Consider the following 25,690-nt stretch of genomic DNA (forward strand, 5'->3'; position numbering starts at 1 on the left):
ATTTTCTGAGGAACCGCCAGACTGATTTCCAGAGTGGTTGTACAAGCTTGCAATCCCACCAGCAATGGAGGAGTGTTCCTCTTTCTCCACAACTTATCTTAATGCATCCCAGTTCTATGTTTTTGTTGCAGAAAGGTTTATTTTTCTCTCTTGTGTATGCAGATCCATGGGAGAAAGAAGTTGGCAGTGAGAAGTAACTGTAAAGTTGCATATAAAGCATGTTTGAGTGCTTGAGGTTACATCTCTGCTATTTGGTGACAGTAACAATAAAGTCCCTACATGGAAGTTTGCTCATGTTTGGGCTTTTCATTCCCTTTGCACAGCATCACCTTTGCACATTTAACTTCCATTGCTTTGACATTTAGTGGCCTAAAGATGGTGTCTGTCGGTGTAAGTCCAATCGTGCCTCCTTCTTCTCTCAGTACCTTATGGGCTGATCTGCCTTCCTCTCTGAGTACATTATTTATCTGCAGTGGTGATGGATTGGCCCTGCATTATATCAGGGAGTGAGCCGTGAGAAGGAATGGCTTCCCTCTCGTGGTGTACTTAATTGTTCTGTAAAGCAGAGCTGTCTCACCCGGTCATAGTGTCTCAACTGTAGTTCTTTCTTGATTCTTTCCAATTCAGTAATACATGGAATACAGGAAGAGGCACTCACCATAACCCTACTGCCCTTCACCTCGAAGCCTCTGCCGTTATGATGCCGTCTAAATGCCCTGTTTTGCTTTGAGATAGGGTCTCATTATGTAATGCAAGCTTATCTGGAGCTCACTCCGTAGTCCAAGCTAGCTTTGAATACCCTCCTCAGCTTTCTGAGTGCTGTGCTCATAGCATGCACCACCACACCCAGCTTAACACTGAAACTTTTGCCAAGCCTCCTGCGTCTCTGTGTATGAGCTTGGCCTTCGTGGCTGAGATCTATAATCCCAGGTTCTTAGGAGTCTGAGGTAAGAGGATCAGGAGGTTAGGGCTAGCATGAGCTACAGAGTTTGTTTGAGGCCAGCTAGGATACCTACTAAGACTCTATCTCAAAAATAAAATGTAGACAAATAAATGGAGATAAAGCTTAGCGCACTTTCTGGTCTGAGCATGAGGCCCTGGGTTTGAGCCTCGGTTATAAGGACCTCTGTGTAGAGGTGGACCCTGGCTTTAGTGCTGATCTATCTAGGGGTTCTCTCCTTCACCTTCTCTTGGTCCAGCACATGGGTGACTTTTTCTGCTCTGACGCACATGCCATTCCCTCCTCCTTGAGGATCAAGCACTTTTGTGCACAGTGCTTAGGAGTGCACACTCTGTATTCAGGGCAGTAGTTAACTTTAACTCAGGCTTATTATTTGAATGACTATTGAACACTATTAATCATCTATAAAAAGGCATAACATTTTAAATCTATAAGAGAATAATAAAATAGGCAGATGTCGTATGACTCCCCTGAAATAGTCCCTTAAAGAGCTGTATTAACTTCCTAGTGCATTGTAGGTGGCAGGCAAGGGTCAGGCGTCAGTAGTATCTTTGCCATAGTGACTGTCGTTCATGTGGAGCTTACTGAGACGCCAAGGGGGGTCTTGTGTTACCTCACTTTATAAAGATGGTTGCATTAATCTGATTTGTCCCTTTAAAAAATTGGCTGCAGGTCCTTTATCTTACTTTATCATTTATCATTAATTCATCCATTCACTTGTGTTGTATATGTGTGCACTTGTGAATACACACGTGTGCTGACTGGTGTTAAGATCAGGGAACTACTATTGGGAATTGGTTCTCTGTGGTCACTTTGTGGCATCTAGGAGTCCAACTCAGATCACCATGCTTGTGTGCAAGAGTTCTACACTCTGAACCACTTCACTGGTCCTATTTAATTTTTAAAATTCCAGTTTTGAGCCACTGCTTCTGTTTTATGCACTTCTGGGGATTGAACTCATGGCAAACACTTAATGAACTGAGCTACGTCTCCAGCCTGTGAAGTATACTTCATAGGTTATATGAAGAGGTAGAGCACATGGAAAAGGAGCCTTAGAGCAGAAGTCGGCAGCTACGAAGGCACTGATTCAGCTTAGTTCCCCTTGAGTGGGAAGTCCTTCTCTAACAGTCTTCTTATGACCACGGAGAGTTGCAAAAACGTTCTGGGCTCTTGAGAGTGTAGATGCACTAAGCCCAGAAGCTGCCAGTCAAGGGGCAAGGACTATTTCTGTTCAGGTGCAGGAGAGATGGGAGCTAGGATGGTAGTGGCCAGCCTTTTTGAGGAAGCCCTTCAGAGGAGTTGAGAAGCCAGTCTGAAGTAGGCAGTAGCATCTCAGAAGCCGTGATGCAGTGGCAGGATGGCCATGCTGCCTGAAGAAGACATTCTTGAAGACAGTGGGGTTGGTGCCTAGCTGCAGAGCGGACACTCTGGTCACAGTTGAGTACAGCAGCCATTTTCCATGAACTGTGGAGGCATACACAGTGTTGGTTACTCCCACTGTGGTGGTTTAAATGAGAAATGCCCCCCCCTCCATAGGCTCCTGTGTTTGTTCAAAAACTTGATATCCACAATTGGTGTTGCCCTCCTGGTAGATTATGGGACCTTAAGGAGGTGGAGCGTCACTGGAGGAAGTGTGTCACTGTGTCACTGTGGATAGCCTTGCTCTGCTTCTGCTTGTCCCTCTCCCTCTCCCTCTCCCTCTCCCCTCCCTCACCTCTCTTCCTCTCCCTCCCTCCCTCTCTCCCCTCCTAATCTTCCCCACTCCACTCCTTTTTACGTGGATAAAAATGTGATCAGCCAGCTTCTTTGCTGTGTCTGCCACCATACCATATGTTCTCCACTATCAATGGTCTCCATTCCACCAACACTGTGTGCTAAACGGAAGCCCTTCTTTCTTAACTTTCTTTTGATCATGATATTGTGTCTCAACAAGAAGAAAGTAAGGAATAAACATATCTAGCAGAAAAAGAAGATCACTAGGGGGTATAAGAGAATCTCTCTCTCTCTCTCTCTCTCTCTCTCTCTCTCTCTCTCTCTCTCTCTCTCTCTCTCTCTCTCTGAGTTTGCTAATAAAAGTCCAAAAACCAAGGGTGAACATGTGAGATACAGGTTTTTCATGGTACCACAGAAAATCCTAAGACACACTTCACTGTGTGTACCTGTCATTTTTGTCTTTACATATTATAAGCAGAAAGGCTAAAAAATTCCTCATCCTGCCAATGCTTCTAGTATTTCTCTGTTTAGAATATTGTAGATAATATAAATAATTGATGGTGAATTAAATGGAATTTGTAATTTCTGAGACTTTTCAAGGAACTTTGTATAATCATCGTGGAAGTTAAACCTCTGTGGTTAGATGTCTGGTGAACAGCAGACATATTGAGCTTGTATTCATTTATATAGATGTAACATTATCATGTACTTAAGATCAATGGTTAGTCTTTTTGTATTGGTAATTAGAAATCCAGTCTCTTCTTCATACATAACCAGCTGGATGTCCTAGTTAATTCCTTAAACTCTTCTGAGATATGGTTTGTTTGTTTGTTTATTTATTCACAGAATGATAGCTTCATTGCCCTGTGAGACAGTTGAAGTTTAACTGAAAGTGTGGTTGTTACAAGAGCCTGGTGTGTATTAGGTCCCCGAAGAACAAGAAAATTGAACTAGATAGAGAAGGATGTATGTTGTATGAGTTCTGGCTGTCACATTTAATGTATTTCCTGATCCTTGTGTGAGTCACTGGAATTCTGTGCCTTTGTCTTTTTTATTATAACAAGAATCCTTGTACACCCACAGTCCTTGGCTGATGTAATGAATACCATTGCTACGGATGCCGTCAACCTCACGTCGTTGTTGGCATCACCGTCACAGCCACCATCACTAGAGAGTACACACATAGATAGGATCTTTTGGTCCTCAAGTTTCAGGGAATACAGGGAACATGATTTTCTCTTTAAGGAAGTGTCAAGTTTAAACATCCTTTCACATTGAGAAGGTTTTACAAAAGCAGTGGTTCTGACTGTAGTGACTCCTGTAGGATATGTTTTATGTCACAGCGGTGTTCAGAAGTAGACTAGTACCTCCACAATGTACTTTTTCATGGCTGCCTATCTTACCCCCCTTCCTCCCTGCCCCATGAATTGCTTTAATGGTGGTATCTGTACAAGTGATGTCAGGACACGGGACAGCAAATGCACAGTGGACATGGCTAACAGACAGGCTGTGAGTGAATAAAGAGTTCACACTGCTCCCATGCTTTGGCGACTAAGGCAGCTCTAAGCCACCTCCTCCTCAGCCTCCTCCTCAAACTCTCCCTCCTCCTCAGCTGTAGCATCCTGGTACTGCTGGTACTCGGACACCAGGTCATTCATGTTGCTCTCAGCCTCGGTGAGCTCCATCTCATCCATGCCCTCACCTGTGTACCGGTGTAGGAAGGCCTTGCACGGGAGCATGGCTGTGAATGCTCTGAGGTGCGTCTGAACAGCTCCTGAATAGCGCTGCTGTTGCCAATGAAGGTGGCGGACATTTCTAGACCCTGAGGTGGAATGTCACAGATAGCTGTCTTCACATTGTTGGGGATCCCCACAACAAAGTAGCTGCTGTTCTTGTTTTGGACGTTAAGCATCTGTTCGTCCACCTTCTTCATAGACATGTGGCCCCTGACACAGCACCCACAGTCAAGTGGATCTCAGGCAGCCATCATGTTCTTGGCATCAAACATCGGTTGGGTGAGCTCAGGAACTGTCAGGGCACAGTACTGCTGGCTTCCCTGGCTGATCAAGGGGCAAAGCCAGGCATGAAGAAGTACAGGCGAGGGAACAGCCAGTTTCTGCAGGTCATCATTTAGCTGGCCAGGGAATCGCAAGCAAGGTTACCACACTCATGGTGGCAGACACTAGATGGTTCAGGTCACCATAAGTGGGTGTGCTCAGCTTTTGGGTTCTGAAGCAGATGTCATAGAGCGTTTCATTATCAATGCAATAGGTCTCATCTGTGTTTTCACCCAGCTGGTGGACTGAAAGGGTGGCATTGTAGGGTTCAACCAATTGCACCACAGTTGGGTTGTTTAATTCTGTTTACTATTAGGCATGCCATGAGAAGGGCTTCGTGAACCTGTCCCTGACCATCTCCCCTGGTAGGACATCTGAAGTACTCACGTAGCTGATGCAGAAAACAGCCTCAGGGCAGCAGAGATGAGAGCTCCATTACAAAGAGGGGTCTTTATCCTTTAGTTAGCCATTCACATCCAGGCTGCTTGAGGGCTCACCTAGTTTCAGGTGGTTATCATGTGTTAACGAGCACTTTTCCTTCGTTATTTTCTTCTCTTAGAACGATACCGCATTCAGAGCGAACAGTTTGAAGATCTCTGGCTCATAACCAATGAACTCATCCTCCGCCTTCAGGAACATTTTGAAAAACAGGGAACCAAAGACTTTACATGTTCTTTTTCTGGATGTGTGCCCCTTCAAGAATATTTTGAGTTGATTGATCATCATTTTGAGGTATGATATTAAACCAAATGACCTTTACCAGAAGAATAAATCAAAGAGCAAGAGATGCTGGAAGAGAGAGTGATATGCTGTGAGTTGTTCTTATGTGGATGGTGGACTGTGCCCAGTTACTGATCAGTGGCAGGGTGCAGCCTGGCTTGTGGTCTCACCTTCAAACATGGCTGATTGGATTCTCCCACATGTGAACTTAACCCTCGACCTCAAAAACCCATGGTTAAAACTGCTCGAGTTTATCATCCCGAGTAATTCACACAGGGCATAAAGGAGGTGTGATCGTAAGGAGATCTTTCTTTTTTTATCCATAATAAGCGCAGCAGAGCTTCGGCGTTGGAATGACCATGTAAACCCTGACATGTTAACCATGGAAAACGCTCCTCTGCACCTGGCCCGATGACAGCCTAGTAAATGCTGCGTAGTTAAGTGTTCCAACCTCAGTCTGACAGGGTCTGCTGCTCTGAACACTCTGCTTGCTTGGGAGTTCTGTCAGAGTTTATGTCGGGTTCTCTTGAGTGTCTCAGTAATATAGTTTCCACATCCTTGGAAGATGAATTTGGTATTTGCAAAGATCCATGTTTTCTGGATGAATGGACACTGACTTGTTATTTTAACTGTATGCATTACATCACAGGTGCACTCACTGAATAGAATCTGAACACATTCTATAGGGGTTGTTAAGAAGAAGGCAATTTTGAATATCTAGCATTGGTTACTAGGGTGACTATGTTTTTTAAGATTTTGCTTTATTTTTATTTTATGTGTACATATGTGGTCCTCAGTGTATGTATGTGCATCACATACATGGAGGTACCCTTAGAGGCCAAAAGCCAGTACCAGGTTCACTGACACTGGGGTTACAGAAACTGTGAGCATTGGTTCTGGGGCCTGAATCTGGGTCCCCTGTAAGAGCAGGAAGTACTTGTAGCATTGAGCTATCTCTCATTCCCCCGCAGTGATTGTTCTTCAAGTTCAGCCCATTCTGAGGTTACATAAGGTGTCTTCTCTACTCTACTCCTTTTTTTTTCCTGAGAGAGAGAGAGAGAGAGAGAGAGAGAGAGAGAGAGAGAGAGAGAGAGAGAGAGACTCTGTCTCCCCTTTTCAGCTAGACTGGCTGGCCAGCTAGGCTTCCGGCTTTGACTGTCTACATCCCGTCCCTGAGCCTCACTCCACGTCCCATCTGAGCCTCACTCCAGGCCTTTTATATGGGGATCTGAACTCTGTCTTCTAGCAGGCACTTTCCCCATTAGCCATCTCCCCAGCTCAGCCATGGTTATTTTGTGGCACCAAAATTGACAGTTTGGGAGCATGTATTGAAATATTTTATATGTAGACATTTTGAATTTTAACATTTGAGCATAATTATGGATATCCATATATAATTTTTGTATATTTAATATAATATATATTTAGTATATAAAATATAGTAATATTTATATATAAATCTTTCTTTTGGAGTATTGGGAAGTGGAAGTACAGGCCTTGTACATAGAAAGCAAATGTTTTGGCATGAGCTACATTCCCAGGCCCCTTATATTGTTTTTTGCAAATATTGTTTCTAGAATAGGTTTGCAGAAGCTATATGCTGAAGAACTGAGATAATTTTATTCTCCTAGGATATATTTTAAGAAGTCCTTGCTTGACTGTGGTTTATAAGACAGAGTCCACAGAGAGACAATTCTAACTATATGTTCATAACATTTAAAATAGAGATGGCTGTGTTTTACTGGCTAATAGGTTTGCCATACACTTTCCCCTCCCGAGTCCTTAGACAGGGACTCCACAGTGTTTCCGTATCAGGCTCTTTCCTTTCAGGAGGAGTTTGGCACTTTGATTTGTTATACACCCAGGGATAATGAGTTTTCTTCCTCTGCTCCCTGTTTCCACTGTCTGTTTCCAGCTATGAATAATTTCTTAAACTTTTAATCAAGGTAGCTTCTAGAATCTAGGTTGCTTTGTGTAAGCAAGGAAACAATTTCTATCTGTTTTGTTCATTGTAATTCTTGGTTTTGGACCTCACAATTGGTAATTATTTGCAGTTCTTTTATTTTTGTAATTGTTGTTATTGCTGATGTGTGCATGCTGTGCAGGGGAAGTGTGGGCATCTGCATGCAGATCCAGAGGCTGGCTCAGGACTTGGTTCACTTCCTTCCCTGTGGCCTGTGAGGTCAGGTAGTCAGGCTTGTTCAGCAAGCACTTTTACCCACAGAGCCATCGTTCCAGCCTCTAGGCTCCTAAATTATGAAGTTCTGATATTGAAAAACAGCGTGACCTCTGGCTCATGCTACACATTGAACTGGCATCTGATACCTGCATATCAAGGAAGTCCTTGTAGTGTCGTGTGTTCATAGACTCAGGGAATGTCATGGAAGCAGGTATCAAGTAGATGAGTTATAACTGGTCTGGCATTCTTCTTAGGACAGGGTCTCCTGTGTCCCAGGACGCCTACAGACCCCATGCACCTGATGGTAAATACGGTTTACACCTTGGGAACCCTCGACCTTCACTTGTGGGTGTTGGGATTGCTGGTTGAGCACTACCCAGCCTGGCATACACAGTACCAGGAAGCAGACCCTGGGCCTCCGGCACGTTAGGAAAGTCCTCTGACTGCTGAGCTACAGTTCCAGCGCCTTTATTTATTTAAAATTTTTAGTTATTAAAATTACTTTTGTTACTTTTTATGCTGCCCACGTATTCTTTTTATTTTTAAGATTATAATTAGATTATATTTTTCCTTTCCCTTTTCCAAGCTCTCCCATGTGCCCTTGTTCACTCTCCTTCAGATTTACAGCCCTGTGCATATAAATACATGTATGTACAGATGCATTGCTATGCATAACCTCCCATACCCATGCGCACATTTAGAGCTGTCTGTTTGGCATTGGGCAACGGTTGGTGAGCTCTTTCCTGGAGACGAGCATCTCTTCTGCTCTCAGCTCTCCTCAGTTGCCCACAGTTCTTTGTGTAGGGACGAGGCATTGTGGTCTTTCCTCACTGGTGGTGTCTTTGTTCAGCTCATGCTTGGGCAGTCACGTTGGTGAGACTTTATGGGTGTAGCTTCTGTTACTACTAGGAGACATAGTCTTACAGCAACCTTCCGGATCCAATGGCCCTTACAGTCTTTCAACCCCTCTCTTCTGCAGTGTTCTGTGAGCCTCAGGTGTGGGGCTGGTCTGTAGGTGTATGCATTAGGACTGGACTTTACAACTCCACTTATTGGTTCGTTGTGGTTTTCTGTCATGGTCTCTATCTGTCTTAAAGAAAAGTTTCCTTGAGGAGGGAAAACTTACCTGTGGGGATAAGGACAAATGTTAATAGACTGTTGTACGGGATTGTGCTGTGTAGTAAATTAGTGGTTTCAGGTTCTTTTCTAGGAACCAGAGTTCACTAGCACTGGGTAGTTAGCCAGGCTTCTAGTACCAGGCAATGTCTCCTGTTTGTTGAATGGGTGTTATGTTCAATTAGAGAGCCTTTGGTTACCACACAGGTATATGGTAGGGTAGGGTCAGCATGTCTTGCTGTCTGTCAGTGTGCTTCATAGATATCATAGCTGGGTGGGACTCTTTGTAAGTTTGTATAGTGCTTTCTGGTACCACAAAAGCTAGTCCTCAGGTAGAAGACAGTTCCAGCTCAGGGGTTTCTGGGCCCTGTTTTGGAAAGGAATCAGTAATAGGACTTACCTTCCACCTCTGGAGGGGAGCCAAGGGCAGCAGCAATAGGCTGTATGTTTTGAGAGTTTCTTGGACATCCCTGGCCAAGAACTCAAAAGAGGGCTTCTCATGTGTGGAACTGTGGGTTTTTTGTTAGGTAGTTTCTGGCTCTTGGTGGGAGTCCCATCAGCCTGGATTAAAAAAGACCATTATGTATATATATTATTATATATAATATATATGTGTGTACACATACATGTGTATGTATAAAATATGTCTATACATATGTTATATATATTTAATGATCCTTTCACACACACACACACACACACATACACACACACACACACACACACGCACGCGCGCACAGACACACAGACAGACAGACAGACAGACAGACACACACACACACACACACACACACACACACACGCACGCACGTGCACATGCATGCAAACACACACAGATTTAGTCACGGAGTTAGGTGTGCTATAGCTTTGTTGTATAAACAGTTAGCACTGTGATTCCTGTGGCTTTCTTGGGCACCCTCACTGTTCTTTCACCCACCTCTCTGTCCTCTGTGTCACCTCCCTGTCGTCCCTAAAGAGTTCCTTCCCCATTTCCCTGTCAGATCACTTGTGCCCTGCTATGCCCCTTTAGTCTCCCCCCCTCCCCTTCTTCGTGTGTACCTCCTTCCCATCCCATTTCCTGATCCAGTCGTCTCTACCCTGCTATTCTCTCGGTTGAGTTCCAACTCCCCTTTCCTAAAAAGGGTTTAATACATTTTAAATTCAAATATTTAAGTACATTGTTTCCTTCTTTCTCTTTCCATCCTCTAGCCCCTCTCACACCCCCTCCATCTTCTCCCATGCCTCCTTACTCTCAAAGTGATAGATTGTTCTTCTTTGATTATTATGTGAGATGTACACATATATATGTATAACGTGTGTGTGTGTGTGTGTGTGTGTGTGTGTGTGTGTGTGTGTGTGTTCAGTACTGATCATTTTGTACTAGGTAACCAATTAGGGGCTCATAGCTTAGGAAGACCACTTCTCTCAGCAGACATTAGTTGTCTGTTGATGGGACCCCATGAGATTTTCTCTTTTCTGTTATCATGGCTACTGATACTATAATTCTTCAGTCCTGCCTCTTAGTTTTTGATAATGAAAGGTATTTTTTCCTTATCAGACTGACTGGATTTTTTTTCATTGATAAAATATTTCGCAGTAGGAGACATGCTCCTGACTCTCTTCCCCTAGCCTGCCAGTCTCCTCTTTGGGGGCTGCTATAGGTGTTATGTGTGTTTCTTGAAATAGTCTGTGTTGTCACCCCTATGCTAATATGTAGCTTTCCTTGAAAAAGCACATGGACAGCACTCTCTGGCATGATTTGCCTTATTAAGGCATCACTAGAGAGCACTGAATGTCAGCATATACCATGCACAGTATTCCTCATTATTTAATCAAGTTTCCTTATGGAGGTATTTCGATTGATAATATCAAAACATAATAATAATAGAATAGTGTTATGAATATCTTTATTTGTATATAATATCTTATAAGCATTATCTCTTGGATAAGATTTTAACAGTCGGATCATTCGATCAAAAGCTATTACTTAAAAGCTATTGTGTGTAAGTGGGTGGGACTTTGTGTTACACTCTTATAATTCAGGTACATAGATTCTGAGGCAAAACCATCTTGAATTTAAGGTCTTTTTTTGGCTACACTGTTTTACACAGAATAAATAAAGCTATCATTAATTCTTTTTACTAAAAATTTTACATGTTTTTCTCTTTTCTTACTGATCTTGTCGGTCCGTAGGCCTTTTGCATTGGTTTGTAGATGCTGTCTAGACACTGTGGCCTCATTTTTGTCATGAATATAGTTATTACTACTGCTTTATGCAACTGTCTGTTTATCTTCTCACTTTTCTTAACAGTGTTTAATCATTTAGAATGAATTTTGTATATGTATATTTGTGTGATGTGTGGCATGTGTGTGTTCATGTGTGTATATCAATTTTCATGTGTGGTGGTTTGAGTGAGCCCCAATCTCTAGATTGGGGCTACAGGAGGGCTGGTTTTTACAGGAGTTCCAAGGACTCAAATTCTGTTCTCAAATTCTTGCTAATGCAGCAAGTGCCTTACCCTCACAGACGTCTCCTCAGCCCTGTGTTTGCCATTTTGTGTATGTGGTCTAAAGTCAACTTTTTAATTGAAAATTTATGTCTTCTATTAGTCTTCGAGATGAGAATTACCCTCCTTACTCCCAGTCCCAAGTACCATCTCATCTCCATCCAGCTGTTGGTGAGGGGTGAGGGAGAGCAAGCCATTGCCTCTTCAGGGCAGGGAGCCCAGACCGTGATTGTATTCACACATTTTCAGGGTCTCGCTGAAGCTCGTGCATAGGGTTAGGTCACTCTGAGTGGTGAAGCAGCCCAGGAACAGCTTGATCTCATAGGAGCAGGGCCCCGTCTGTAGGGGGTGAAGAGGCAGAACTGGTAGGGACCTGCTGCAAGGCAGGCTGGGAAGAGCACTACAGCTGAGCATGCCCTACAGCTGAGCCTGTGTTGCGTCCATGGCAGTAGATGCCATCTGAAACATAAGACCCAGCTGGCCCCTAGCAGCAGGTGCAGGAGTGGCCACCGAGGGTGGTGGGTATGCATTGTGGCTTCCAAGAGGCATTGACAGATGTAGGAGCAAGGAGGAGTGGAGTAAGAACCGTGGACCATAGCAGCCGTTATAGTGCTGGTAAATTGCATTTTATTTTTTATTAGTAATTTAGCAGATTGATTTTGTGTATCTTTGTATATGTTTTCGATGTGTGTCAGTAGCTTCTGCTTCAAACAGTAAAAGTGGAGATTATAAAAACTAATTTACTTCTAGTGCTTTGGTGTCTAAACCTTTGTTCACTTTGCTATTCTGTTTGTTTCAATGAAAAAGAGAAATTCAACTTTTTCTAAGCCTGTTTTCATAAAAGATGTTAAAGATAATCAGTCTCTCCCCAGTGACACATTGTGACACAGTGTGACACAGTGTGACGCTGTGTTCAGCTTTCACTGGCTGGTTTTCCCATTGTCCCTGTAGTTCTGAGCCAAGTACCATGTGCTCCTAATGCCCCTTACTCTGTTCACATCTGTCCAACTCTTTCACAGTGTTTAATGCATTGTTTGTATTTTAATATAAACATCCCTTATAGTTTCTATTTAACACCAATGTAAGAAATTATTCCTTATAGCTGCGGATAAATGGTGAAAAATTAGAAGAACTTTTATCTGAAAGAGCTGTACAATTCCGGGCCATCCAACGTCGGCTTCTGACAAGATTCAGGGACAAGACGCCGGCTCCGCTGCAGCACCTGGACACCCTGCTGGACGGGACGTACAAGCAGGTCAGTGCCGTGTCGGGGCAAATGTGTGTTAGTGGGTCTGTCTTTTCCTTCCCGAGGGCCAGGCATCGGGGCACTGCCATAGTCTGGACAGTGTGATTAGGAGGCTTGTGTGATGTCCTTGGTGTAGCCTACAATTATCCCCTTTTTTCTCTGTTTTCCCAAGAAAATACCACATACTCCCAGTATTTGTATGATTATAATGAAGATGTTGGCCTTCTTGTATCTTCTTGGGTTTCTACATGGGATCACTACTTTGTTTTAAAAATAACATTGGCAGTATTTACATTGTGAATTTTAAAACTGAGATTTTAGAAAACGCTAATAAGTGCATTTTCCTGTGTACTTGTGACAGGTAATTTAGACATATCCACATGTCAGTGAGCTTCCCTTAGTGGTGACACTCTAGAAAACGCCAGCAGGACGGTGCCAGCAGGATGTGGGCACTGATTAAAACCCTGCTCGCCTTTAGGATTGGCTGTTTTTCATTTTCTTCCTTTCTCCCCCTCCCCCCTCCTCTGTCTCCACACTTCTGTGACCACTTGTCTGTTCCCCTTAAAGCATCTTTCCATATGTACAATAATACTTTAGTTGAAAGTATGCCCCCCAGAGGACTGCACAGGCCGCTGAGGGAGCTTCATCTGCTCTGTTCCCAGTGGGATGTGTAGTGAGACCGCCACCCTCTTTTGTGGATTTGAATGTTGGGTTTTTAATTCTTTCTCTGCCAAGCTCCAACATTGGGATTTTACATTTGTAATAATAGTAAAAATCAGAGTTTTACTTAAATGTGTATTTTAGCCTTTCATTCTTTATAGATGAAGAGTGAACAGTTTTTGAAGGAAAGAAAGAAACGCTGTTCAGAATTGATCTTTGCCTTCAGTTTTATTGGATTTATTGAATTGCTAATGTACTGATTGTACATTTAATTTCTTGAGCATAAAAGTCTAATTTCTTTAACTTAATTTTATGGTTAACAGGTATATGCTTTTCTAAAGAAAGCTGTAGCCGTTCCTAATGCCAGACCCCCCGTGTTGCTCTCTGACATCTTCTCAGAAGCAGAACCCCTCTTATCTGCTTGGACGTTTCCCAGAAACTGTCTGATAGAATGCGTCTGAAATGAGATGATTTGTGAGGCTAAATCCTCACAGAGAACATCACACATCAGGTCTCAGTGCACCTCTCCCCTCTCTCGGTGTCTGCGCTGGAGACATCCCCACACGGGTGCAGAGCTCCGCTCCTTTGCAGTAGTTATAGGGGATTCTACAGCATGGAGTCCTGCAGTGCAGATGAACCACAGATGATGAGACAAAACATCTCATGTTTAAAAATCAGTCTTTTGTAATTTTATACATGATATAATGAGATATGACCACATCCACCTTCTGTTTCTCCCTCCAACTCCCTTCAGCCTCCTCAGCACATCCCCCTCTTAACTTCAACCCTCATTTAAAAAAAAAATAACCCATTAATCTGATTAGTGCTGCTCATATGCACATAGATATGGTGCCATCCACTGGACAGAAGGCAACCTAATCATAGCCACATCCCCACAGAAGAGTGAATCTCCTTTCCCCTGCCGCCGTTAACTACCAGGAGCTCCTTCCTCAGCTAGGAAGCCTTGGGAGCCCTTCCCCATTGTGCTGGAGTCCTGGCTGGCTTGTTCCTGTGCAGGACTCATGTAGGAGACCACAGCTGCCATTTAATGTCCAGAAGACAGCATCTCATGCTTCGTTCCCACTTTCTATTCTGCGGTGCACTCTGAGCCTCGTGTAGCAGGGGAGGGCGGTACATTGATACTGATGTCTCATCTAGAACTCAGATCTCACAGCATTTTGGCAGTTATCTGTGTTGACTGCCACTTGTTGCGAGGAGAGGCTTCTCTGACTGCATTCCAGATCTATAGGTTTAAACATAAATACTTAGAAGACAGTTTGACAACGTGACCATTAATTACAATAACAGTCACATGCTCTACCATGACATCCTTAGCCATGGGCTTTGTCCAGGCTGGCAGTACCAGACAGGCACTTCTTTCTGTGGAACACAGAATCCAATCAGAAAGTGGTTGGTTACCCCGTAGCAGTCGTGCCAGTATTGTACCCGACTACTGTACTCCTGCCTGTCGGGTTGATACTGTACCATGCAGGGTCCAGCACTGGGGAAGGCTGCTCACATCCTTTCCCTTCTGGCACTGCGAAAGCTGACGAGCAGGGAGGAAGGTCCCTGGACAGTTTGAGATGCATTTCTCTGTGTGGTGTTTTCAACAATAGGGTCTTAGTGTCTAGTTATGTGGGTAACCACAGTCAGTGCCAATAGCTTGTGTTGTTTTGGAGACCACAGGGACCTTCCTGACCAATAACCCAGAGAGAGCTATCTCATGCCTGACACTGAAAAACCTTATTACATTTAGGGTTGAGCTATAAATCAATACACTTGGATCAAGCCAGCCTATGACATACCTCTGTGCCACATGTCTGTGTTTAGTCATTTCTTGTGTGTCTTGACATAGATCATACTTTTGAAAGGCTAAATCTGTGGAGGATCAGTCTTCACTAAAGCCCCGTCTTACTCTCTAGGGCAAAACTGTTTTAGGACTGTTAGGTTCGTTTTCTGAGGTAAATCTCACTTTGTAGCTCAGGCAGATCTCCAAACTTAATGTTCTTCCCAAGTGCTTGGATTATAGGTGTCCAACATGCACAGCGTGTTACTAGATCTTTAAAGTGTTTTTCTGTTATTTCAGTCTGAAATGAGACCAGATAGCTTTCTGGGGTCCTTTCTTTGTCACTCAGGGTGCCTTTAATTTGGTTGGTCCTATTGCCATTGTGACAGACTTGGCAGCAGGCAGAGAAGAACTCTGAGCTGTGCAGTGAAGTCTGACCGTCCCTTGGCACTGTGTGTCTGTGATGCCGAGGCGTCACTGTTCAAGGCTGCAGTGATGGCTTTATGAACAGAGAGACAGAAACGAACATTTTTCTTAAATTACCGTGTTTTTGCCTTTGTGTTTATAGTGTAACTTGTGTCTCCACATGCTTAGTTAACATTTGTTTTAAGGATGAATGTTCTCTTGCCACTTATAAAGACAAACCACGTTTTAACGAAAGGCACCATTGCAAAGCAGCAAGCAACAGAGAATTCATGTTATGCTAGCATGTTCAAGCGGTGCTGGGAAATGGAGACCTTTTCTTTCTAAATGGCATCATTGGAGGACTCAGGGAAACTGACATAGCCAGGAAGGCCATACTGTGTTAAATTCTTGGCAGAGAACATCTTTCTTGCTTTTAATGTAATGAGGCCATGTGCGCTATAGTCAATGGTGAGGCAGTCTTCCGTTGAAATGCCTCTGTGCAGAAGCATGACGAGTTTTGATTTTCTTCACTTCCTGTTTTCAGAATTATTGAGCACTTTTTTTAATAGAAGGTAATTCTTCCCCACTCTTAAACCACACGTCCCTTAGGGCCTGCAAGTTGGCCCATTTGGTAAAAGTGTTTGTCACTAATCCTGATGGACCAAGTTTGATCCCCAGAATTCATAGTGAAGAGTGAACCTCCTCCTGAGAGTTGTGCTTGCCCTCTACACTTGGAAGCCGTGAGGTGTGTGAGGCCCAGTGGGCACACCGCATCAGCATTCGGGAGGCTGAGGGAATGGACAACGGCACTGAACTCACCCTTGCTGTGGCCTATTCAGTCTAGGACATTAGCACATGGTCTGTTCATTCATACTGAGGGTGAGTCTGTCCTCCTGAGGTAAGCTCTTCTGGAGATGCTGTCACAGTCACACCCATAGCTGTATCTCCTGAGCGATTCTCAGTCCAGCCAAGCTGGCATTGACCATAACCATCACGGGAGCCGGGGTGGGTCTCGGATATATCGGAGCATGAGAATTAAGAACTGTGTGACCAGCCATCCTGCCTGTCATCACCCTGCCTGTGATCCAAGCCATGCATGTGCTTCTTGCTAACTGTGTGATCTCTGACAAATGACTTGGAATAATAAAAAAGATGAAACTTAACTTCTCTAAGCCTCGGTTTTCCCACTGATGGAATAATGGTGTACATAGCATATCCTCTATGGATTTGTGACTATGTAAATATATAAACACGGACATCACTTTGAGTAGTGCTTGGTATTCAAGAGGTCAACAAATTTTATTGGGCTGTGTTTACTCTTGTTGGTCATGTGACTAATATATTATGCCTTCTCAAACACAGTGCTACTAATTGATTTCAGTAATATTTCATCTGATTGAAACAGCTATCTGTCAGCCTCACAAATGGAGACCTTAACTAAGAATGATGAAACCTTGTGTCCTTGGGGGTGTCTCTCAAACTCCTGTGAGCCAGCCTGACCCCAGCTGTTTGGTTGTAGAGAGGGTACAACAAGGGACAGACATGATGACCCTGCACCCAGGTGGCTGACTTCTGAGTGTCTCATTTTCAGTTTGCTCCCAAAAGTTACATACATACTTACACACACACACACACACACACACACACACACACACACACACNACACACACACACACACACACACACACACACACACACACACACTCACACACACTCACACACACACACCATGCACACATATACATATATACACAGACATAAACAGATTCACACTCACACATACAGACTCACACTCACATATATACAGACTCACACACACAGAACCCCCCCTGCACATGTGCACACATACACACAGACTCTCACACATACAAACTCAAATTCACATATACACAGACTCACACACATACAGACCCCCGGCACACATGTACATATACACACAGACTCACAATCACACACACAGACTTACACTTACATACACACGGACACACACACACAAATGCACACACACGCATCTGTGCACGCACACACATCTGTAGAGCTAAATGCTAGTTCTCCTGTCAGAAGCTATTCTTGTCAGCTGCTCCCTTCCCTTTCTGTCTCCCGACGCCTTCCTTTCTCTCTCCCTTCTTCCCTTTTCTGGATACAGTGCTGGGAACAGAACCTATGGCCTTGTGTGTGCTAGCCAGGTGCTCTAACACAGAGCCACATTCCCAGTCACGAATGCCTGTTTCAAAGTTCATGTTGTTTGGATCTCTGTGGTTTTTCACTGACATGTTACAGTGGTTGTCATTTCACTGTTCCTTCCTGGACTTGCTTACCATGGTAGCTGGGCATTTTCCAGGTTTTATGTGGTCATCTGTATTTTTGTGTGTGATTTACATCACACGTGTCTCTCGTTCATTACTCTATCAAGTTGTTCATGTTTTCCTTCTGCTGAATACATTAGTAGCAATTTTTATGGTGGCCTTATCATGCATAAAATACTTTCTATACTAATCTTTCTTACAGCCTGTATAAAAAAGCTATCCTGTCATATAATCATATACTAAAAAGTTTTACAAAATTTTCATTTTCATTTTACTTTATTTTAATGTCTTTTAATGCGTAAAAATCTTAAAACTATTTTCATAATGATATATATGCATATGCTTTAAGTTCCTCTGCTTAGGATAGCCTTCCAAATGTCAGGAGTGCAGAGGTATCAACTTATAATTTATTTTAGCATTTATACTCCCTCATTCTTTATATACTTTTAAGTCCATCTGGACTTTATTATTCAATTTAGTGAGAATCTAATCTCCCTGCCAAACTTGGTGAGCTCAGTTGCTCAGCTCCAGCTTATTGCATAACATGTTCTCTTTCCTACTGAGCTCAAATGCTACCCACATCATTTAACAGCTTTCCTGTACATCAGACCATCCCAGATGCTATTGCCGTGTGCACTAGCCACTTGCCATTTATTGCTCCTGACTGTGGATCAGCTGCTCCATTAGTCTCGGGCTTTGCTTCCTGGACATTGGTTGGACTCATTAGGTGTCTGATTGCTACACAGTATGGCCTAGGATGTGTTTACTTACACACTTGGCTTGTAAATAGTTGAGATCACTGGCCTGTATATCCCTCATGGCCCAGTGGGCCAGCCTAGCTAATTTATCTGGTGGATGTAGGCCCAATATCCAAACACCTACCCTGTCCCCCTTTCGTGTCCTGAAACTCACTGTGTAGACCACTCTGGCGTCAAACTTACAAAGATCTAGCTGCCTATGCATCCTTAGTGCTGGGATTAAATGTGTGTATTACTGTGCCTAGCATTCACTTTCAAGCCCTCTCCTGTGTTGTTTTGGTCTGTGCAGATTACAAAAGTGGAGAGATGCATGGTGACTGGTTATTTGGAGAAGTAAAGAACTCTGGGTCTATTCTCTTTTACCATTACTTAATACCACAACATAGTAAATATATTGTATTACATTACAAACGCATTAACTGAGGTCTTTATGTTGACTCTAAGACCTTCTGTGCTATGCAAGAATTTTACCACTGAATTCTACCTATAATCTGTATTGACATTAAAATCTTATTTATCCACAAGTGTGGTCTCAAGATAATTTTTCTAATTGTAAGGACTTATAGAAAATGACCAGTGTCACAGGCGTCCCTGGAATGGTGACATTTATTACCCAGCCCTTTTGTATGTTCTCCTTTTACACTGGTTCAGGGTGGCTTCATTTGGCATCTGTAGTCATTATTGGTTCAGTTGTCATAGTAGCTGTTTGAATTCTTAGTGTTTGTTGGACCAAGGGCCCTGGCCTTTCATTTTTCATTAGGTATCTGTGAAGGTTTATATATATATGAAGGAGTGGCACTATTAGAAGGTGTGGCCCTGTTGAAGTAGGTGTGTCACTGTGGGTGTGGGCTTTAAGACCCTCATCGTAGCTGCCTGGAAGTCAGTCTTTCATTAGCAGCCTTCAGATGAAGATGTAGAACTCTCAGCTCCTCCTGCACCCTGTAAGCCAGCTCCAGTTAAATGTCGTCTTGGTCATGGTGTCTGTTCACATCAATAACATGATAACTAAGACAGTATCCTTGCCTGCTTTCTAGCCTTACTTGTAGAGTAAGATGAATGGAATCCAGCACTGGGTAGAATTGCAGGGCAGGGTGTATCACATGGCCTGACCACTTATCTGGGTGAGTCCCGGGCATCTTTCTGGGATGAGTGGCTAGGTTAACTGGCAGTCAAGCAAACTCTCTGCGAAGAGAGATCTCACAAGAAACCGCATCCTGCACTCAAGCCTCTTTGCCTTTTAGATTGCTTCAAGTTGTACTAAGATAGTTACGAGTGAGGTGGACAGTCTTCTCCCCTCCCCTCTCCTTCCCTCTCTCCTCTCTCCTCCCCTCCCCTTCTGTGTCCCCCTTCCCCTCTAATCCCCTGTCCTCTTTTTCCTTCTCCTTTCTTACCTTCCTCTCTTTTCTTCTTCCTTCTCCTGCCTTCCTCTCTCCTTTCTCCTCCTCTCCTCTCTGTCCTACTCACTTCCATTTCATTCCTTTTTCTCCCTCCCCTTCCTTTCTCCCCCCACCTGTCTTCATTCACCCCTCGGGTTGGCCTGGCCTCGGTTTGTCATCCAGTGACCTCAGCTTCCTAAGCTCCAGCTGTGTGGTCGTGTATTTCTCCGCCTGACGTAGATCTCAGATGCATGTGTTTGAGTAGCTATCTGCTTCACTGAGCAGATACTCTCCTATCTTCAGTTACATGTCATTTTTATACCCTGCTTAGAACCTCCTCACTCATGTTCTGCCCCGTTAGCATCCCTCTCCCACACGGGACTTGCCACTCTATCACACTCTCTTGGGGCCTCTTTAAAATACCTCTCATTGAAGTTGGCTCATGACTGAACCAAGGACAGGGCTCCACAGTATCCCTCTAGGAAATTAGCTCATGATGTATGTACATGAGGAGGAGCTGGCTTCCTGTCAACAGGGATTTCCTAATTGCCGAGCACAGGATCAATACTTAGTTTTGGGGGGAATCTTTCAGCTTTGGGGACATAGCTTTAGAGGAAAGTAACTACATTGTCAATCTCCCTGTCCCTGTTTTTACAAGTCTAAATCTCCTCATTTGTAAAACTGAAACATGGCTTGAAACTGTATGGGAGGACCTGAGGAACAAAGGAAAGGGAAGAAGTGATCCTCATGTTAATCTGTTCAGTCTGAAGTAAACTTCATTGGCGCCTCCAGTACTCGAAGGCATCGGGATCAGGTGGCATTTTAGAAAGCTATTGATGTCACCCAGATATCAAACATGTTTCAGCATTGGAGTGGTTTTTGTTACCTTTGCAAGGTAGGAATCAGACACCCAGATTTTCTTTAGCATAAGCATGCTTGGGCTCCTGCAAAAGGATGTGTGTGCAAGCTAGTCGTCTGTGCGCATGTGTATACGGATATATGTATGTAATTGTCTTGCTCACTGTGCATTTGGCTGTCACCAACGAGATCTCCCAGACAGTCATCCAGCCTGGAGTCTGTGCAGAGGAAGAGCTTGTTGGCCATCTTGTTAATGTCTGTTCAAAATGGTTCATGTGCCATCACAGAAAGCTGATACTCAAACCCCTCACCAGAGACGCTTCGGGAAATCTGCTCTCATTCAAGTTGTAAGAATTTCACATGCATTTGCTAGTCAAAGCAAGACTGATTGGTAGGGTAAATTAAAATAGGGAAATTAGATGTAGCCTCTGGTTTGGCTTGTGTCTGGATGCTCCTTTTGGGGGCTGAGGTTTTTTCCCCCTGCATTTGAACACTAAGCCTCTGTTGCGCAGAAGGAAATGTTTACTGTGATCTGAGTGTGTCAGATGACGTGTGTGATGTAATGGTTGATAATCATTAGTGCTTTAGAGAGGGAGTTGGCTAATTTTCCTCTTTTGCAAAACAGAGGCTTTATTAGGCATAATTTTAAACAGAAAGTGTGTGGTTTGGGGTTTGCTATTCATACTTTTTCCTGCAATTAAAACTTCCTTGCATTCTGTTTATTTGCATGGCACTGATATAAAAAATGTTAAGTCACGTGGAAATCTCAGAGCTTTTGGTGCATGGCTTTTAAATGAGTGCAGTTTTGGTGCCAACACAAATGATCATGTGATAAGTCCCTCCAGAGGCTGCTTCACTCACTGCCCCTGGGAAGGGGACAAAGTCCAGCAGACTGAAGAGGTGCAAGTGGGGACGTGATGCTGAGGCTGGTCCAAGTCTTTGTGTCGCCATTAAATGCTATGGGAAGTTCTGTTTCCAAAGGCAGAAGAGTAGCGAAATAAGAAAACAGGGCATGGGATTTACAGAAAGTTATTTAGGCGTGAATGGGGGTTTTAAAATGAAAAAATAAACCAGAAGAATAACAGTAAAAAGAAAATGTAGATTGTAGTTTTTCATGGTCAGATTCTACTCTTGGAACTTTAGCTGAGAAGTTCGCAGTGGAAAATATGCTTACCAGTTGTTTATGTATTAATTACTAGCTTTCCACAGCAACTAAATGGCTGTGGTCATTTTACTCTACAGCAGCAGTTCACATATTTATTTTATTATTTAACAACTAAAGTAATGCGAACTAGTTCATCTAATTGAAGCAATCAAGGTTAGAGAGGCAGCACTGAGGGTAAATAGTTTGCTGCAGAAGCCGAGGACCTAAGTTTGAATCCCACATAAAGAACTCACATAAAGCCAGGTAGATGAGGTGATGATGCAAATGTTCCCACTGTAAGATGGAGGTGGAGGAGGCAAGAGAATCCTTAGATCCTGTGTGGTGGCTAGCTTGGCGTTCATAGTGGAGAACAGCAAAGATATACTGTCTTAAGGTGAGGGTGGAAGACAGCCTGAGACCTCAAGGTCCTCTGACCTCTACAAACATACCATGGCATATGTGAGCTTCCCAGAATAAATACACATGAATGCTCACACAAATACATACACATGAATACATGTATACATACACACATAGGTACACACAGGCATACACACATACACATATGCACACATGCATACCTACACACGAATAAATGCACATAGGCACACACATATGCACACATATACACATAGTCACACACAGGCATGTACACATATACACACACATACACATATGCACACACGCATACACATAGACACACACATATATACATATATACATGCACATAATTTTATGAAATAAAGTTAGATAATTATGAATTAGTGATTAGTAAGTTACAAATAATGACACAGATATATCTATAATAGACATATTTGTACAGATTTGCAGTGAGTGTAAAATTAAAGGTGTACTTAAAATTCCTTTTAAAAGACTTATTTTTAAATTTTTGAATATATATATATGTGTGTGTGTGTGTGTGTATGTACGTGTATATGTATGTATGTAAATGTGAGTACAGGAAGGTGTCTGTGGGTATAGATTAGGGAGTTGGATCTCTGGAGCTGGAGCTGAGGGTGATTGTTAGTTGCCTGACTTGTGTGCTGGGAACCCAACCCAGGTCCTTTGGAAGAGTAGCAAGTGCTCTTACCTATTGACCCATCTCTTTAGCCCCATTACTTAAAATTATTAAGCAATTTTCTTTTCCATAACAATTTGATGAGCATTAAGATAACTTTTCTATAACAATGTGGATATGTCTTACACTCCTTTATACTTGAAATAGTTGCAAGGGTAAATTTTATGGTAATAAATTCCTGACAAAGGGGTGTGACCACAGATTCGCGGTCTTCATTAACGTTTTCTGGGGGGCTGGATTTCTTCTTTCCTGACTCTAGTCCTAAGCTGATTTCTAGGCCTCATTTCTTTAGTGCTTTTTGTCTGCTGTTCCACTGGGATTGGCTTATGCCTTTTGACTCCAGGGAGAGTGACTAGGGCTGAAGGCTGTGCTGGGATGGATACAGGAGTTAAAGTGGTGTTCCTGTTCCCTGTCGGACTCTCACTGGGTCTCATTCAGACCTGAGAAACATGCAGAACCCTAGCACAGTCACGTAACGTTCACTTCATCCACGTAGGACTACAACCTGGAGTACAGGCTACAAAGCGTGTCTGAATAAATGTATTGTTGTAGTTAATATCTGTGTGGTGACAGAGTCTAGTTGACCAGCAGAAATGTGCCCAGGCCACAGATCTGAGCCATTTATGTAATACTTAATTTTCTAGTTGCTGTATTAAAAGTAAAATGAAACAAGTAATTTTTAGGAATTTGATGTAGCTAGGTATGTTAAAATATCACTTAAACACGTAATGAGATAATACTGAAATGTTTTGCACTTTGTTGTGAGCCTTCACAAACCTGGCTTATCTTAGACTTCTACATTTCACGTGTTGAGTGGCGCTAGTACCTGCTTTTCTGGATAGCATGGAGGAATTTTATATTATTTCTTATAATGCATTTTTATTATATATATTGTATGTATGTATAATGTATGAATGTATATATGTATGTATGCTTATTTTGTTGGTATGTGCATGCCATGGCAAGAATGTGAACACCAAGGGCTGGAGAGATGGTTCAGTGGTTAAGAGCACTAAATGTTCTTCCAGAGGTTCTGAGTTCAATTCCCAGCCACATGGTGGCTCACAACCAACTGTAATGTGTTAATATCCTCTTCTGACATGCAGGTGTACATGTAGATAGAGCACTCGTATACATAAAATAAATTAGATAGATAGATAGATAGATAGATAGATAGATCTTTTAAAAAGTATAGACACCAGAGGGAAGTTTGTAGAAGTTGGTTCCCGCCTTCCATTGTATGAGTTCCAGATTCAAACTTAGGTCTTTGAACTTGGCAGCAGTCTCTCTGAGCCATCTTGCAGGCCTCAGTGTCTCTCCTTGATCATTTCCTTTCCTACAGTCCTTTCAAGTTCTCACCTACAAGCAGACTGTCACTAATGCAATGACTCAGTGTCGGTGTCAGATGGTTAGGTGGCTTTGCTTGGTTTTGGGGTTCAGATAGGGTACCACCATGTAAACTCAGAGTTCATCAGGCTCAGGTCCCAGTCCCCTTGACGTTCATGCTGCCTAGTCTCCTTAGACTTGTCAGAAGCTGCGGGAGTGGCTCCTCTTCCCACTGTGGTCTACACACGTCTATATTGTTTGCACTGAAGGATTATATAAAGGGACTACGCATCTTACATTTTCATCAGTTCAGGACCCAAGAAACCATTGTAGACTTTGGGGTCATTTTGTGGCATCCTTGAAGTGTGATTGGTTGGTTGGTATCTGGTGGTGGGCTGCCTTGACAGTGTTCTAACTTACAGGGCTTTGTGGGAATGAGTTAGTTTCAGCCAAGATGTGTATGCACAAAGCATTGTTATAGTGCTGCAGCTCCCCTGGGCTTAGAGATGTAAAGCTGATTGACATTAGTGGCAGTAGACGTCCATCAGGGGGAGAGCAGAGCTATTAGCATTCTCCTTTTAATAACCATCTGGGATGCTTTACTTCCCTGGGGCCATGTGCATTTCTTATAAATTGAATGCACACCCTTTGTCTGCATGCTCTCAGTCAGTATTTGAGTGTCTGCTTGCTAAAGCCAGCCTAGATAGTAAATTTAACATTAGGATTTTATCTCAGAAAGTTTATCAGATTCAGAAATGTGATCCACAGTCTGGACTAAAGCACTCGAAGCCAGAAGTGAGCAGTGCACATCTGTGGCTAAATTTTTCTTCTGCTTCTTGTTTGATCTTTTGTCTTCAAGTTGGCTCTTTGAGATATACTCAGACATAAGATGTTTCTAATAGTACAATAAAACTATTGATGGTTCTGTTATAAGAAAATGAATATCTTACCTTTTTGTGTCAGTGATGAGTGAAACAACCTAGAAGTGACCTCCAGTTTTCTGTAACTGTATGCGGGTTGCTTTCATATATGTTATCCATTTCCATGTTTGACCCCATCTAGCACAATTATCCCGCATATCTGCTTTCTCTAAATTGAGTTCTGAATGGTTTGATTGCGAGTTAATGATCGTTACATGCCTTATAGACCTCTCAGCCTACCCTCTTCCTTCCATCCCTTTCCTACATCTCTTTGGTCCCTCTTTAGATAAAGGAACACAGAGTCTATTTCCAAAGGATATCATTTTGTGATCTTTCACAACAGAGAGCTGTGCCCTCTTTAGAAGAACATCTGTGCACAGCTTCACTTTGCCTAAGCCTAGTTGTGCTTTTCTGTGTCAGGGATCTCATGACTCAGTGAACCACTTAAAGTATTAGTGTGATCCAGGGCCCGGGGAGGAAGGGGTCCTCATCAAAGGTGTTCCTGTTAGCGCGCTCCCGCTCTCTCTCTCTCTCTCTCTCTCTCTCTCTCTCTCTCTCTCTCTCTCTCTCTCTC

The 25,690-nt window shown here is 43.1% G+C and overlaps 1 protein-coding gene across 9 annotated transcripts in view; it reads left to right on the top strand.

Moving 5' to 3' along the window:
• The window catches only part of Bbs9 (Bardet-Biedl syndrome 9), a 418,538-nt gene that overhangs the window by 221,763 nt on the left and 171,085 nt on the right, over window positions 1-25,690 (top strand). For all 9 annotated transcript variants that reach the window (XM_021206054.2, XM_021206053.2, XM_029543257.1 and 6 more), the window contains 2 exons: window positions 5,291-5,463; window positions 12,356-12,508. In XM_021206054.2, coding sequence (XP_021061713.1) covers window positions 5,291-5,463; window positions 12,356-12,508 — 326 coding nt within the window. The remainder of the gene's footprint in view (window positions 1-5,290; window positions 5,464-12,355; window positions 12,509-25,690) is intronic.

The sequence above is a fragment of the Mus pahari genome, chromosome 10 (genome assembly GCF_900095145.1).
Source record: "Mus pahari chromosome 10, PAHARI_EIJ_v1.1, whole genome shotgun sequence".
Taxonomy (NCBI): Eukaryota; Metazoa; Chordata; class Mammalia; order Rodentia; family Muridae; genus Mus; species Mus pahari.